This window comes from Macaca fascicularis, chromosome 5 (assembly GCF_037993035.2).
Source record: "Macaca fascicularis isolate 582-1 chromosome 5, T2T-MFA8v1.1".
Lineage (NCBI taxonomy): Eukaryota > Metazoa > Chordata > Mammalia > Primates > Cercopithecidae > Macaca > Macaca fascicularis.
Genome location: NC_088379.1, coordinates 77,207,914 through 77,222,055, shown reverse-complemented (window position 1 = coordinate 77,222,055; position 14,142 = coordinate 77,207,914). Strand labels below are relative to the sequence as shown.

Below are 14,142 nucleotides of genomic sequence, written 5' to 3'. Positions count from 1 at the left end.
TCTAACTGTCATGGGGGAGGAATCTGGGGCACTGTGATTAATGACTACCAGGACCACATGAAGTAGAAGTAATTCCCCAAATGTAAAGGTGCTATTACCAGAAAAGAGGCAGACAGAAGCAAGCACTTTCACTGTTTACTGCCTGCTGCAAGCTTGGCTCAAACAGGTCCTTCCCCACTCCCTAAAGCGTCACCAGTATAAGGCCATTTTGTGAGACAGAGCTGTCAGGAAGGTTGAGGACAGCAAAAAACAGTTACAGCACAGCAACAACAAGCACAGCACTGTATAGATAGTCATTGAAAACAGAACATTTGATATTTCAAAGTTCCTAAGCCCAGTCCACCAGCCTCTCACTGGTGCTCTTCTGGGTCAGCTGACATTGTGCCTGCCCTCCCTTACCAAATCGTTCTCCTCCACCTCTCCTTTCTCCAAGTGCCCAAGGATCCTAAACGTCATCTTACCTGAATCTCCATGGGACAAATGCTATTTTATTGTGCACAGCCACTGAGTTCTTTTTTCCTCTTCTTCTAGACCTGTATTTCACAGCCCCCAAAACTATTAAGATGTTTTCCTAGGCTGGGCGTGGTGGCTCATGCCTATAATCCCAGCACTTTGGGAGGCTGAGATGGACAGGTCACCTGAGGTCAGAAGCTCAAGACCAGCCTGGCCAACAATGTGAAACCCCTTCTCTACTAAAAATACAAAAATTAGCCGGGTGTGGTGGCATGCGCCTATAATCCCAGCTACTGGGGAGGCTGAGGCAGGAGAATTGCATAAACCCGGGAGGTGGAGGTTGCAGTGAGCCGAGATTGAGCCATTACACTCCAGTCTGGGCAACAAGAGCAAAACTTCATCTCAAAAAAAAAAAAAGGATGTTTTCCTGAACAAGACAACCAATTTTTTCCTTAGCAAGCATCCTTCCATCCTCTCAGAACAATAGTTCAGTCTGCTGCTAGCTTCTGAATTAAGTTTCTTCTCCCTGTTGCATGTGTATTTATGCATAGAAAACATGACTTCCCCCAATACAATATAGCATAATATTAAGATTAGTAAGACGTTACCTCTATGTAGTGGGATCATGGGTAATTTTTTACAGTGTTTTAAACATTTATTAATTTCATTAGGCAGGGGTTTCCCTCTCCCTAATTTTTGGAGCCCTATCATGTGTAATTTTTATGAGTTTTGTTGGTTTTATCATTTCTTTCTTTTCTTTTTTTGCTTATTTCTCTTTCTACAATGAACAAGTGAAAATGGTACAAGGCAAGAAAGGAGTAAAGAACAGAACCTGCTGCTTAAGTCCCTTTTATCAAGAAATGCAAAAGCCTTCCCCAAAGGCTTTTTGACCTCCAGCCTTCAGCCTGATCCTCATTGGATAGACTGTGTCACATGACCACACAGCCTCAAGGGAGAATGGAAAAGAGAGGATTTAGTGTTTCCGGCCCTTACAGTCTCATGAAAGAAACGTGACTACAGAGAAGGGGCTTGGGTATGATGATGGGTCCAGCTAACCAACAGTGTCTGCAACTGCACAGCTAGGATACAAGGTGGAGAGAGAGGGCACTGTGCAATTTTTCTCAGTCTAGGGTGGTCATTATTGTTTTGGTGTATGACCCTAGGTATCCAAAAGAGACTCCTGACAATAAAACTTAGAGCTCTGCGTTCTTGTGAAGGCTTATCTCAGACATCAAAGTAAACCTTACCCTGTCTGTTAGTACTTGGTAGCAGTAGCAATTATTATGATTATTTACAAAGTACTTTTTAAAAATTTAGTAGAATATTGCTATCCCTGTTTCACAGTTGAAAAAGCAAACTCAAGGAGATTATACTGGTAACATATTTGCATTTAAAAGTACACTGAACCCTCATTCCCTCCCATCACATGCCATTCAAGGACTCTAGACTACTGGGCAGAGGAACTGATCCTTTTACCATAAATGGGGCTTCTGGGTCCAAGCTAAAGGCACACTCTCTGCCCAGCTGGTTTTGTCCTGGCTTGTTCTTTTTTTTCTTTTTTTTTTTTTTTTTTTTACAGGGTCTCAATCTGTCATCCAGGCTGGAGTGCAGCAGCATGATCTCAGCTCGCTGCAGCCTCTGCCTCCCAGGCTCAAGCAATCCTCCCACCTCAGCCTCACGTGTAGTTGGACTACAGGCGCATGCCACCACTCTCCACTAATTTTTGTATTTTTAATGGAGATGGGGTTTCACCATGTTGTCCAGGCTGGCCTTGAACTCCTGGGCTCAAGTGATCTGCTTGCCTCAGCCTCCCAAAGTGCTAGGATTACAAGCGTGAGCCACCACACCTGGCTGTTGCTCTGGATTGTTCTTGAATCATGTCTCTGGTGTGTTGGAAAGACTTCTGACCTGGATCTTAGACCTGGTTTAGTATTCCTCTCATTGCCTGACATGGACTAATCACCATACTCAGTCTGCTTTGTCCACAATTCAGTTCACCACTACTTAGGTTGCAGGAGAGGTTGCTAGATATGAGGCTGTTTTGCTCAGACCCTGGTGCACTATGTATTTGTTTTCAGAAGAAATGTTTTAAGATACAGGAAGAGGAAGCTCGCCCAGGGATGTTTAATAGGATCTTGTAAACATCTGTATTCTAAATAAATAATTGTTAGTGTTTCCACTTTAGGGTTCTTAATTTTAGAGAACCGGAAAGACTGTTCCTGAACTGGAGGTAAGTTCAGAAGTGTATACCAGTGTCACTCCAGGCTGGATTAGCAGATGTAGTTAGCAGCCTTTCCAATATCCATCTTTCCCTCTTCCTTACCAACAGAACCCTAATTTTGCTCAAGGCAGTACTATGCTCATTTACAAATGCCCCAATTCCCAGACTCCCTTGCAGCTAGGAGTGGCCATGTGACCCACTTTGACCAATGTGATGTAGGTGGAAGTTGCTAGGTGGGGGCTTCCAGGAAATCTTCTTAGAGAGGAAAGTCTTAGCTGACATTTGCCCTATGCTTTCCCTCCCTCTTTCTTTTCATTTTGTTTGAAATGCAGATGCAGTGTACAGGTATCCATGAATACAAAAGCTGTGTACTAAAGATAGTAAAATGAGAAGATGGAATGACCCCAGCTCCTTGACAACATTAGGGAGCTACTCTAACAGCCCTGGATTACCTACCTGGTAATGTCTTACGTAAAAACAATCAAGAAAACAAAGAAACGGCTGGGTGTAGTGGCTCACATCTGTAATTCCAGCACTTTGAGAGGCTGAGGCAGGTGGATCACTTGAGGCCAGGAGTTTGAGACCAGCCTGGCCAACATGGCGAAAGCCCATCTGTACTAAAAATACAAAAATTAACTGGGTGTGGTGGTGCATACCTGTAAGCCCAGCTACTTAGCAGGCTAAGTCAGGAGAATCGCTTGAACCTGAGAGGCAGAGGTTGCAGTGAGCCAAGATCATACCACTGTACTCTAGCCTGGGCAACACAGTGAGACTCTGTCTCAAAAAAAAAAAGAAAGAAAGAAAGAAAGAAAAGAAAAGAGAACAAAGAAACAAGCCTATTTGCTTAATCCATTGTAATCAAGTTACTCTTCCATGCAATCAAACAGAATCTTAACTGATAGACTGTTAAAATGGTGTCTTAGTCTGTTTGGCTGCTATAACAAAATATCTTAGACTGGGCAATTTGTAAACAACATACATTTACTGCTCGCAGTTCTGGAGGCTGGGAACTCCAAGATCAAGACACCAGCAGACCATGGTGAACCCTCAATCCAGTGAGGGTCCATTCCTCCCAGGTGCCTTCTATGTATCCTCACATGACAGAATGGCAAACAAGCTTGCTCAGGCCTCTTTTATAAGGCAGTAATCCCATTCATGAGGGTGGGGCCCTCATAACCTAGTCAGCTCCCAAAAGCCTCACCTCCTAATATCATCACCTTAGGGATTAAGTTTCAACATATGAATTTTGTCAGGGGTAGGGGATGGGGGTAGGCGGGGGGACAGGACACATTCAGGCCATAGCAGACATCTAGTGTGCTATGATAGTAAATGGATGCGAATTGACTGTAGAGTTTGTTAGAACAGTGCTGCTCCAACTTCCATGTGCATATAAACCACTTGAGAGCCTTGTTAAAAATGAAGGTTCTGATTCACTGGGTCTGGAATGGGGTTTGAGATTCTGCATTTTTCACCAGCTTAAAGCTAATGCTGATGAGGCTGGTCTTGGACCACACTTTGAGTAGCAAGAATTTAGAAAATGGCAGCTCTTCTGGTCAGTCAGCCCATACCATATAGGAGCCACTTTGTTTCTCTTTGATATGTTTCTTATTTGGTTGAAAACCTGCAGAGAACTCACTCAGTGCATCTTCAACAAAAAGTTAAGGTTTTATTTAGAATATCATTTTAGAGACAAAAAGTAGTTCACTTTATTTAGCAAAATAAACTTAACCAATGCATTTAAATACAGTAAATTCAAGACCTTTGGTGGTTTTTTTTCTTAGATCCTTGCTTTTTTGCCAGTTGGAGTTTCTGTCTTCTAGCCTAACAGGCTTCTTTCCAAGTTAATGCAGCTATATTCCAAGGAAGTGTTTTATGAAATCTGAATACTCAAACACCCCTTCTGTATTTTAACTCAACCATCATTGTATTAGATGAAACATAAGGAAAGTGACTTAGGGAAGTAAGTGCAGAAGGAAATGTGTTCCCTTCTCCCTCATATTATCTTTTCAACAGAGGCCTGGATTGCTAAATGGATTATGAAAGCAAATTGTTACCGGGAGGTGATGGTCAAAAGCAAACTTAGATGGTTTTCACACCATCTGTCATCATGACTCAAAGGGAAATGCAAATCACACCATTTTTCCAGTGAAGCCACTGCTTTCCACAGAAGATACGTGTAGCTTCCTATTGTTATTTTCTTTTCTAACTATGTACATTTAGAAAAAAATACAACACTGTGTTAAATAGCAGGACAGCTAGCAACGGAACATACAACACTATGCTGAAAAACCACAACAGCTTGGTTAAGCAGAGGAGAGAAACAGCAGATGGCCTTCATGGAGTGAAGCTGTCAGTGCCTGCCATCTCCTTAGTCTGTGACGGATCTGCACTCTGAGGGCAGGCCTTCTGAGCGCCGCCACTTCGCCAGGCGCTGCTTAAACCATTTCTGGAAGAGAGAAATGAGCAAAAATATTTGTCACACACAGAAAAACTGAAATGCCTGTTCCCTTTCTAAAAGGTAGCCTCTGTGGCACAAGTGGAAAGGAGAGAATCAGGGGACGTGTCCATAGGGATGGCTCTCACCGTGACACCTTTCCTGCCTCAGGACCTCTGCACGTGCTATATATTATGTTTAGAATGTTCTCTCTTTATTCTTTATCTGATGATCTCCCTGTCATCCTCACATCTCAGCTTAAACAGGACCTTCTCAATGAAGTCTTCCCTGATCACTCTGTCTAAAGTGGGTTTCCCACGCATCTCCTCACTTCCCAATTTAGTATTTTGTTACTTTCACAGAACTTTTAGCATCTGTCATGATTTACTTGTGTATTTACTTATTTTTAATCTACATTCCCTTCTAGAATGTAAGCTCCATGAAAGCAGAGACTGTATTCATCCTATCACCACTGCATCCTTAGCCCCTAGTACAAAGGTTTAAGAGTTAGAAATTAATCAATATTTGCTGAATAAATAAAAGAAGTTAAAGCATATCCTTAATGCCCCAGATAGATCTCTATGGCTGCTATATTTCATCAATGTATGCTCAGCTCACCAAAGGCCTTCCTCATTGGTAGAAGTTAGTAAGAATTTGTTGAATAAGATTAATAGTTAACTGAGCACTGCACAACCTCAGAGCACTCCTTGTGGATGCCTGGAGTAGGCCAGCCCAATCTATCCTGCTCCAGGGCCACTGAGCAGTGAGGGAAGCTAAAGTGGGTCTACCACTTTGCTCAGAATCTCTCAGCTCCATATGACCCAAATATTCACACCTTACGGAAGTGACCACGGATGTACAGAAGGCCCCAGATAGGATGTTTCTAGACATGGCATCATATGAGGCCTAGAACATGCCTATATGTTGTAAGGCAGTGTGGTATACTCTTGAGAAGTCACTGGCTGCCTTTATCTTGCTAACTGGGGTGGTACAGAGTTCCCCAAAGAGAAGAACAGGAGAACCATGCTGGGGATAGGGCCAGGGTCTGGACCAGGTTGGTCAAGAGGAAACTGGGAATAAAAAAAAGAAAGCAAAACCACTTTGAAGAGAGACTAGTGAGGAAACAGATGAGCAAGCATTGACCTACATTGGAAAGGATGAGGAGAGAGCTCTATGGGTAGTCAGCACCTCCCCCAAGCTCTGTTCTCCTGTGCTTCCCAACCATTCACATGTCATGGAGTACATTGAGAAGGATGATATTTGTGTGTCACTGGTGTGTAGGCAGGCTGTGTGGTAGGTGACCCCCCAGGGCTCTGCAGTCCTGGGCTCTGCCAACAGGAAGCTCTAGAGTAACTAATTGGTTATGAGAACTTGAGGAAGTCCCTAAATAGAGCACCAGTCATCTGTAAATTAAAAGGTAAGCTTAGGGTGTTTCTACTGTCCCTTCTGGTATTTCTATAATTCACCTGTTCTAGGGGTAAGGGGACGAGAAACAGGAAGAAAGCAGAAAGAGCACAGCTGTGAGATGCCAGATCTGGGATGTGCTGATGGAGATATCGGGATGGTGGGAAAGCTCTAGAGGGCTCCCCACATAGCATGGGCTGATGCCTATCCAGATACTCAGAATGAACAGGATAGGCTCTAGGAAGCTGAAAGGGAATTCAGTATAAGCCCAAGATCAGAAGAAAATGTGAGAACCACAGGGGGAGAAGGAGCAAGGCCTAGAGGAGAGGCTGTTGAACTTGAATGGGGGTAAGGCTCTGCAGGACTGTTTTGGGCTCCACATCAATGCTAAGGTGGCTGAACAGCATGGGAATACACCTACACCTCACCCACCTGTACAGCAGAGTTTACACACTGAACTGCCTCACACAGTTGTCAAGATCTTACATACCTTTTACACTGGGGTGGCAGTAGAGAAAAGTAATCTAAAGACAAGGACAGCAGACTATCATGGGGAAAGACTTCTCTTTGGGGGCTACTTTCTGGGTGCCATATTTTGCTCCTAGGGATCACTACCCTTCATGAGAAGAGAGAACTCATGCAACTTTGGCAGCTTCAATTGAAATTATACTGCTAAGAGTGGGCCCATTTTCTTCTGTAACCTGTGTGCATGTGTTTAGTTAACTCTGGATTCTGGTATGAGAGCAGCAAGGTTCCAGTTTCATTAATGAGGTAGCACTGTGGGGGGTTTCAAGGATACAAGGTCTGATTAAATAGGATTTCCAGTTACTAGAGCTGAATAAATGGCAGCATTGTAAAGACTGACTAATTAAAATCTGGAGGAGGAAAATCTCACTTTCTATCAGATTTCATTTAAGACAAAATGGTTGAGCTGGTCTCATTTAAAAGAGCCACCCACATCTTTACACTATGTAATGAAGCAGAATATTGATGGACCGTTACTGAAAATAACTTCAGCAGGGACATTTGTGGTTTTGTGAGTTGGTACCCAAATGCTTAACAAATTGAGCCCTAACATTGGGGGATGGGAGGAGGTTCAAGAAAAGCTCAATGATTTTTTGAAGACGCATATTTTAAATCAAGTATATATAAAATAATTTGGCAAAACCAGTTGCAATCCAACAGAAACCATTAAATACCTTGCTTGCTTTTTTCCCTTTAGAGTTGTGTCTTATCAATCTCACTCACATCAGTGCTAATTTTCCACCTGGCTTTATCCTTCTCTTCTTTGTTTCAGTCATCCACTGGGAAAGACATTCATCCCTTGCTTGCTTATAAATGAATGCCCTCATTACCCTTGCCCATTGATGGAGATTTATTTACTCTGAGTAAACAGATGATAATTAGACACTGTGATGGGAAGGGGCTGGGGCAAAGAAACATTGTTCCTGTCCTTTTCTCTAGCAACTAACATTTCATTCTTTTCAGAAAGAGACCTTTAGAGGTCTTTATTCCACTGATAAAACATCCAGTGACTAAAACCACTGGGTTCTGGGAACAAGCTCAGGACATCTAGAGGAGATAAAAATACTTGGAGACCTCCCTAAGAACCAATTCCAGTTACATTGTGCTTGAATTGGGGGGGGAGAGAGAGAGAGAGAGAGAGAGAGAGAGAGTGAGAGAGAGAGTGTGTGATAATAGAAAACACCAGATCATCCCAACCTCCCAGGGGGCTAAGGAAGGAGCTTTCCCAGCCTCTTCTAACACTGACTTCAAAATAAAAGACATAAGGCTGGGATTCTGTAAGTTTTCATGTAATGTAAATCTAGGAGATATTTAGATTACCGTTATGAGAAAAACCCATTCTAACATCCCAGTAAATGCAACTTAGAAAGTTATTTCAATTACAGCGCCCTTCACTTTACTTTGAGTTCTTATGGGTGCCACCTCCACCCCCACAGAGAATTTTGTCCTGAAGTGGGACAGTTATAAAGAGGTCAGCAAATCTCCCAAGACAGAGAATGTTTCAACTTCTTAGTCCCTCTTGTCCCTGCCCAAGTATCAGCCCTGTGAATCAGTTCTGGTAACAATCTTGCAAGAGCACTGGGCAGCTCAGGCTTATTTTTCTTGTACTGAAGTATTGCTTGTTCTAGGAAAGTTAAGAATATGATTCCATTTCTGGAGGTGGGTGGTGTTGGGGTGGGTTGAGGACTTAGGCATATGAAACAAATGTTAGTTTGGCTTTGGTGACCCTTTCCCATGGAAAGCAGCAACACTAGTAAGAACAGAGACGGGGAGACTGGGTGCGATGGCTCACGCTTGCAATCCCAGCACTTTGGGAGACTAAGGCAAGAGGATTACTTGAGCCCAAGAGTTTGAAACCAGCTCAGGCAACATAGTGAGACCCCCATCTCTGCAAAAAATTTAAAAATTAGCTTAAAAATTAGCCACATGTGGTGGTAGTACATGCCCATAGTCCCAGCTACTTTGGAGGCTGAGGTAGAAGGAATGCCTGAGGCTGGGAAGCCAAGACTGAGGTGAGCCATGGGAGTGCTACTGTACTCCAGCCTGAATGACAGAGTGAGACACTGTCTCCAAAAATAGAAAAAAGAAAGAAAAAGAAAGAAAAAGAAAGAAAGAAAGAAAAAGAAAGAAAGAAAGAAAGAAAGAAAGAAAGAAAGAAAGAAAGAAAGAAAGAAAGAAAGAAAGAAAGAGAAAGAAAGAAAGAAAACAAAACAGGGGAAGTATCAATATCAGACACTACTTATATGTAGACCCAGCAGGCCCTGGCCTCCATGGAGTTATTTAAAGGGTCCTTATGAGACCTGCTATAAACAAAAATAATTTTAATGACTGAAAGTTCGTCATTGGGCATACGTCTCCAGAAGACACTTCCTTTTTGTAATATTTTTAAATATTTAATATTTTTATTTTTATTTACTTATTTATTTTGAGACAGGTTCTCCTTCTGTCACCCAGGCTAGGTAGTACAGTGGCATGATCATAGTTCACTGCAGCCTTGAACTCCTGGGCTCAAGGGATTCTCTTGCCTTAGCCTCCAGAGTAACTGGGATTACAGGCACACACCAGCACACCTGGCTGATTTTTTTATTTTCTATTTATTTTTTTTTTGGTGGAGATGGGCAGCATCTTTTCATGTTGCCCAGGCTGGTCTGAAACTCCTAGCCTCAAGCAATCTTCCTGCCTCAGCCTCTCAAAGTGCTGGGATTATAGGTGTGAGCTACTGTGCCCTGCCAGACACTTCCTTTTTCATAGAAGATACTCTTTAAAAATATAAATGTTGTTTGAGAAGATGAAAGAAGAAATCATTCTCATTCACCAGTGCCCATGGGGGTAGTGGGGTGAGAGGGGAAAGAATGGGAAATTGAAAGATGAGACCCAATCCAGTAAAGGCAAGCAGGCAGCCTGTGGTTCCTAGGAAATCTCTTTCTCTGAGCTTGCTAAGTGCTGCCTGTCTCTAAGCTCTGGGGTTCCAGATGCTTCCCTGCAGGTCAAGGCAGGAAGACAGAGGGGCAAGCCAAGCTGTGGTCACCGTAGGGAGGAAGAAGGTGTCGGTCCTGTGGCAGGAAGAGGAAGCCAGGGGCCCTGCTAAGAGGCTGACTCACCCCACATCTACTCATTTTGGGGCTGGGTCTACCACTTGTTTATTTGAGAATGGCAGAGGGGGGGAAATGGGAGGACTGCCTGCGAGGTGCAGAGGAACCTGCTATGCAGAGGTCTGAATTGGCTGACCTCAGTCACAGAAAAAAAGCAGGTGCCCTTTTCTTCTTCCTACCCCTAACCAGATTTTATTTCAATTTTCTAATATCATGTGAATCTTGAGGAAAGGCTGAATATAGCCTGGGAGGACTGTTGCCTAATGCAGGGGAAAGATAGCACCAAGTGAGTTTTCAGTTCTTTCTTCCTGCTTGTCTAGTGATTTCCATGCCTCCTCTGTGGAGACAGCATAGCATGGTAGTTAAGAGTCTGGGCTTCCAGGGTTCAAATCCTGGTCCTGCTGCCTTCTAGCTGCTGTCTTGGGCAAGTATATTTAATCTTTCTGTGCCTCAGTTGCCTTATCCGGACAAGTGGGCTAATAGTATCTACCCTCACAGTAGTGTTGTGACAAATACATGATTTACTACTTGGACAGTGCCTGGAAAAATGCCTGGCAAGTATTAGCCATTACAAAGGTCAATGTGTAATTATGCTGCTTTATAGGTAAGGTGACTGATGGCAACTCGCCAGGCACAATCAGAGGCCGAGAAGGGGTTGGACCTCTTGTTGGTGCTGTGCCCACAATATTTCACAGCCTTGTTTTTAAAAGATAAGTTGTCTCCATGATCACTCCTCTTTTCTAAGCATAGCGTGGGATTTCAAATGATAAAATTTCAGCAGGCTGCCTTCTCAGGAGATACCAAGAAACATGAGCTGTTAGACTTGGGTTACAGTAAATCACCTTCCATTAAGTTCTGGTTTTCGTTGGTCAGACAGCTGTTCCATTTGCTAAAAATAAATATGTTTGCCTTTCTATTTGACCTGTAAATGACAGGACCGTCTATGGACAAGCTCTCCAAAGAGTGCCTCTGGCTTAATTAGTAAAAATAATTTTGGACTTGAGGTCCAGGGTCTTGGTCCTAGGATCTACTGGATCCATTACAAGCTTCTAAACCTCAACTGAGCATGGCTCATGGTGACAGGACAAGTGCCTGATGCTCTGGTATATAAAATAGGAAAAATAAGAACGTCTCTGCTTTAGAGTTGAGGTTAGAAGTGTGAAGTGCTTTGGGGACCCACAGGAGAGATGCTAGATCGGTTCCAAGTAGTCTATCATGCTTAAAGGATTGTCTTTCCATGACCAAAGGGAAAAGAGAAGTTGGAGTTTAGACAGGATTTTAAAAGTCAGCTAAAGGCTCCAACATTACACCTGTGGTGAACAACCACAGGTAGTGTTGCATTCTTTACCTGGCATTTTTCAGGATGATATAGGAGCATTTAAAAAATAGATAAGTCAATGAATGCACTTAGGGGGACATTGGCTGCCGCTCCTGTCAGCTGAAAGGTCAGCTATCTACCGTCTTATAAAACGCCCCGAAAATCCTCTAAACCTTAGAGCTGGGGAATTTTTTAAAAAATCGGAACCACATCTCCCTGGCTCCGTGCAGTGTGAGTTCTGCAGCTCGGGGGACGCTGCAGTGTGATGTGGTGGAGAGAGCAAGCTTCACGGCTCCTGCCATCCTGACAGCGCCCTCCCTCCCGGCCTCAGCCTCCTGGTTCGCCAAACGGAGGACTGAATTTATGGCTAGCTGGTCTCTGGGGAGCCTTCCAGCTCTGACATTCCCGCCTAGAATAGATCTTCCCGAAGGTTTCGCAGACAGACCAGAGGGGACAGAGCCGGGAAGGCGAAACAGGGACCAGAGGGGACAGAGCCGGGAAGGCGAAACAGGGACAGGCGAGAGACGCTGCTCCCAACTCGCAGAGGGAGAAAGCGTGTATCCCGGGCTGCCGGGGAGAGTGGAAAGGCAAGGACTGGTGACCACGGGGTTTCTACGCAGCTCCCGGGGAACCACGGCTGGATGGGGGTGGCGGGCAGACTGGGCGCCCATGGGAACGTGGAAGCGGGGAGGCGGCGGCGGGAGCCATGCAGGGTCTGGGTCCCCGGATGCAGGCAGAAGCGATGGGAGATCGTGGAGAGGGTAGCCCAGCGGGAGGCACGGACGACCAGGACAGCCCAGCCGCGAGACGGCTCAGCTCGGGCAGGGGTCGGGGCGCGCTGGGCGCGTGTGGGGACGCACCTGGGTCTCCTCCTCGGAAAGGCCGGCCTCGGCCGCGATGAGGCACAGCGTGGTGGAATCCGGGTGTTTGTCGACCTTGTTGAAGTTGTACTCCAGGATCTCCACCTGGTCCTCCGTGGGGCCGGTCGCGGTCTCCGCCGACATGGTCCTTGCGCGCTGCTGGGCGGGGAGAAGCGGCAGCGGTGAGCGAGGCTGGGGGCCGGCGGGACGCAGCAAAGGAAGGCGGTCGCGGCGCCGCCGGGCAGCCCCAGCCCCTGGCCGCCCCCTCCCGCGGTGCCACAGCCGCGCAAGTCCCCGGCGGCAGCAGGCTGAGCGGGGGCTTACGGCTGCCCCCGACCCGGGCCTCCCTCCCCGGACGGAGCGCTGTTGCGGGCTGACAGCAGACCCTGGCGTCCGGCGCCTCCCGCGCCCCGGGGGACCCCTTGCAGCAACGCCCCCTGGATCCCTGCCTGCGACGGGGGCAAGATAGATGACTCCGCGGGTCCTCACCGCCCTCCAGCTCTAAGGAAGGAGTGAAGAGCTAGGGTGATTTTGATAATCCCCTTAAAAGCTTCCTCCCGAAAGGGGGACCTCCCCTGGGGACAGACTTGACAGATCGCGAGGGTGGGTTCGCCCGAGTCCGCTGCTAGCCGGCCTCCTTGGTACGCGGCCTTCTGTCTCTGCAGTGGGTTGGCGCTTTGGGGCCCTCTCCAGGCAGGGCTGCACACCCCACCCTTCCTCCAGAAAAGTTCCCCGCAAGACAAGTTACTTCTCAAAGTTGGGGAGGTGGAGGCGGTGCTTTTAATGTCTTTCCATCTTACAGAGATGGAGATAGGTCGCAGAGAAGTGAATTAAGGCGGGGGATTGAGTCACGGGAGAAATTTCCACCTGTGGGCTTGCACGTGCCACTCTGCCGCTCTGCAAACTCCTCCTTCAACTCTCTGTCCCCGCTCTTTCTAAGTATGCTTTAGTGAGTCCCCGGCCTGCAGTCGCCAGGCCGCTATTTCACAATTTACGGCAAAGAACCTGCCTCACTGTGTGCTCCCCGAGGGGAGGGCTTGCAAGATGCAGCCACAATCCAACTGAGGAGGATCCAGTCAGCTTTCTTTTAAAATTTCAGACTTCCCTGTGATTGTACTAAAATTTATTATAAAGTCAGGAAAATGGGCCCATCACAAGCTTCACGATCTCTCGCATTCTCCTTACTTTAAAGCCAACCATTACCCTAGCAAATGTGAAGCAACATGACTTCCTACTGGGTTATCTCCATACCTACAAAGTCTCTGAATTGGGACCAAAAACTTAAAAATTTTAAAAATTGGCAGATGTAACCCCATCCACCTCCTCCTCCTAATTTAAGATGCATGAAGGTATAGGAAGTTGGAGTCTTCAAGATATCCTTGGCTGTGGGTTTGGCACACCTGTCAGGACTAGACTGTTGCTAACAGTAAAAGACAAGGGCAAGTGTGGGAATCACGTTGGTTTGTTGTTTTAACAAACAATTGCAAAATCATCCAGCACAATCCTGAGTAGGTTGTGACGTGGTTTGTGCCTGGGATGAGCCACACTTCACTGATGCGCTGGCAGAATGTACCCAATGCTGTTATAACCTTCTCCACTGTGACTTGCATCTTCTACTTCCTAAATAAATGTCTTTACCTGTCCTTTGGGTCACTTTGAAGGGGCTTTCAGGCACAACGGGAAGTCATTCTACTGTGAGAGTCTGGCTCAAGTCACTTGCCAAGCCACCATGAAATCCCATGTTTTTAGGGGATTCTGTGCTTTCCCACCTAAAAATCATAGCACTGATTCCTGTCACGATGCTGGGCAGGAGAGGGTCATACCAGGTCAGAAAC

General features: G+C 45.8%; 1 protein-coding gene across 13 annotated transcripts in view; it reads right to left on the bottom strand.

The window, feature by feature from the left end:
* Positions 1–4,320: 4,320 nt before the first annotated feature.
* The window catches only part of HOPX (HOP homeobox), a 34,504-nt gene continuing 24,682 nt past the window's right edge, over positions 4,321–14,142 (bottom strand). For 3 of the 13 annotated variants that reach the window (XM_045392562.2, XM_065545158.1, XM_015450430.3), the window contains 2 exons: positions 12,308–12,466; positions 4,321–5,120 (listed from right to left, as the gene is read on the bottom strand). In XM_045392562.2, the coding sequence (XP_045248497.1) occupies positions 5,043–5,120; positions 12,308–12,466 (237 nt within the window). In that variant the 3' untranslated portion in view covers positions 4,321–5,042. Of the gene's footprint in view, positions 5,121–12,307; positions 12,467–12,631; positions 12,971–14,142 lie in introns of those variants that run through there. The other 10 variants (XM_065545160.1, XM_005555219.4, XM_074039943.1 and 7 more) reach the window with 9 other exon arrangements.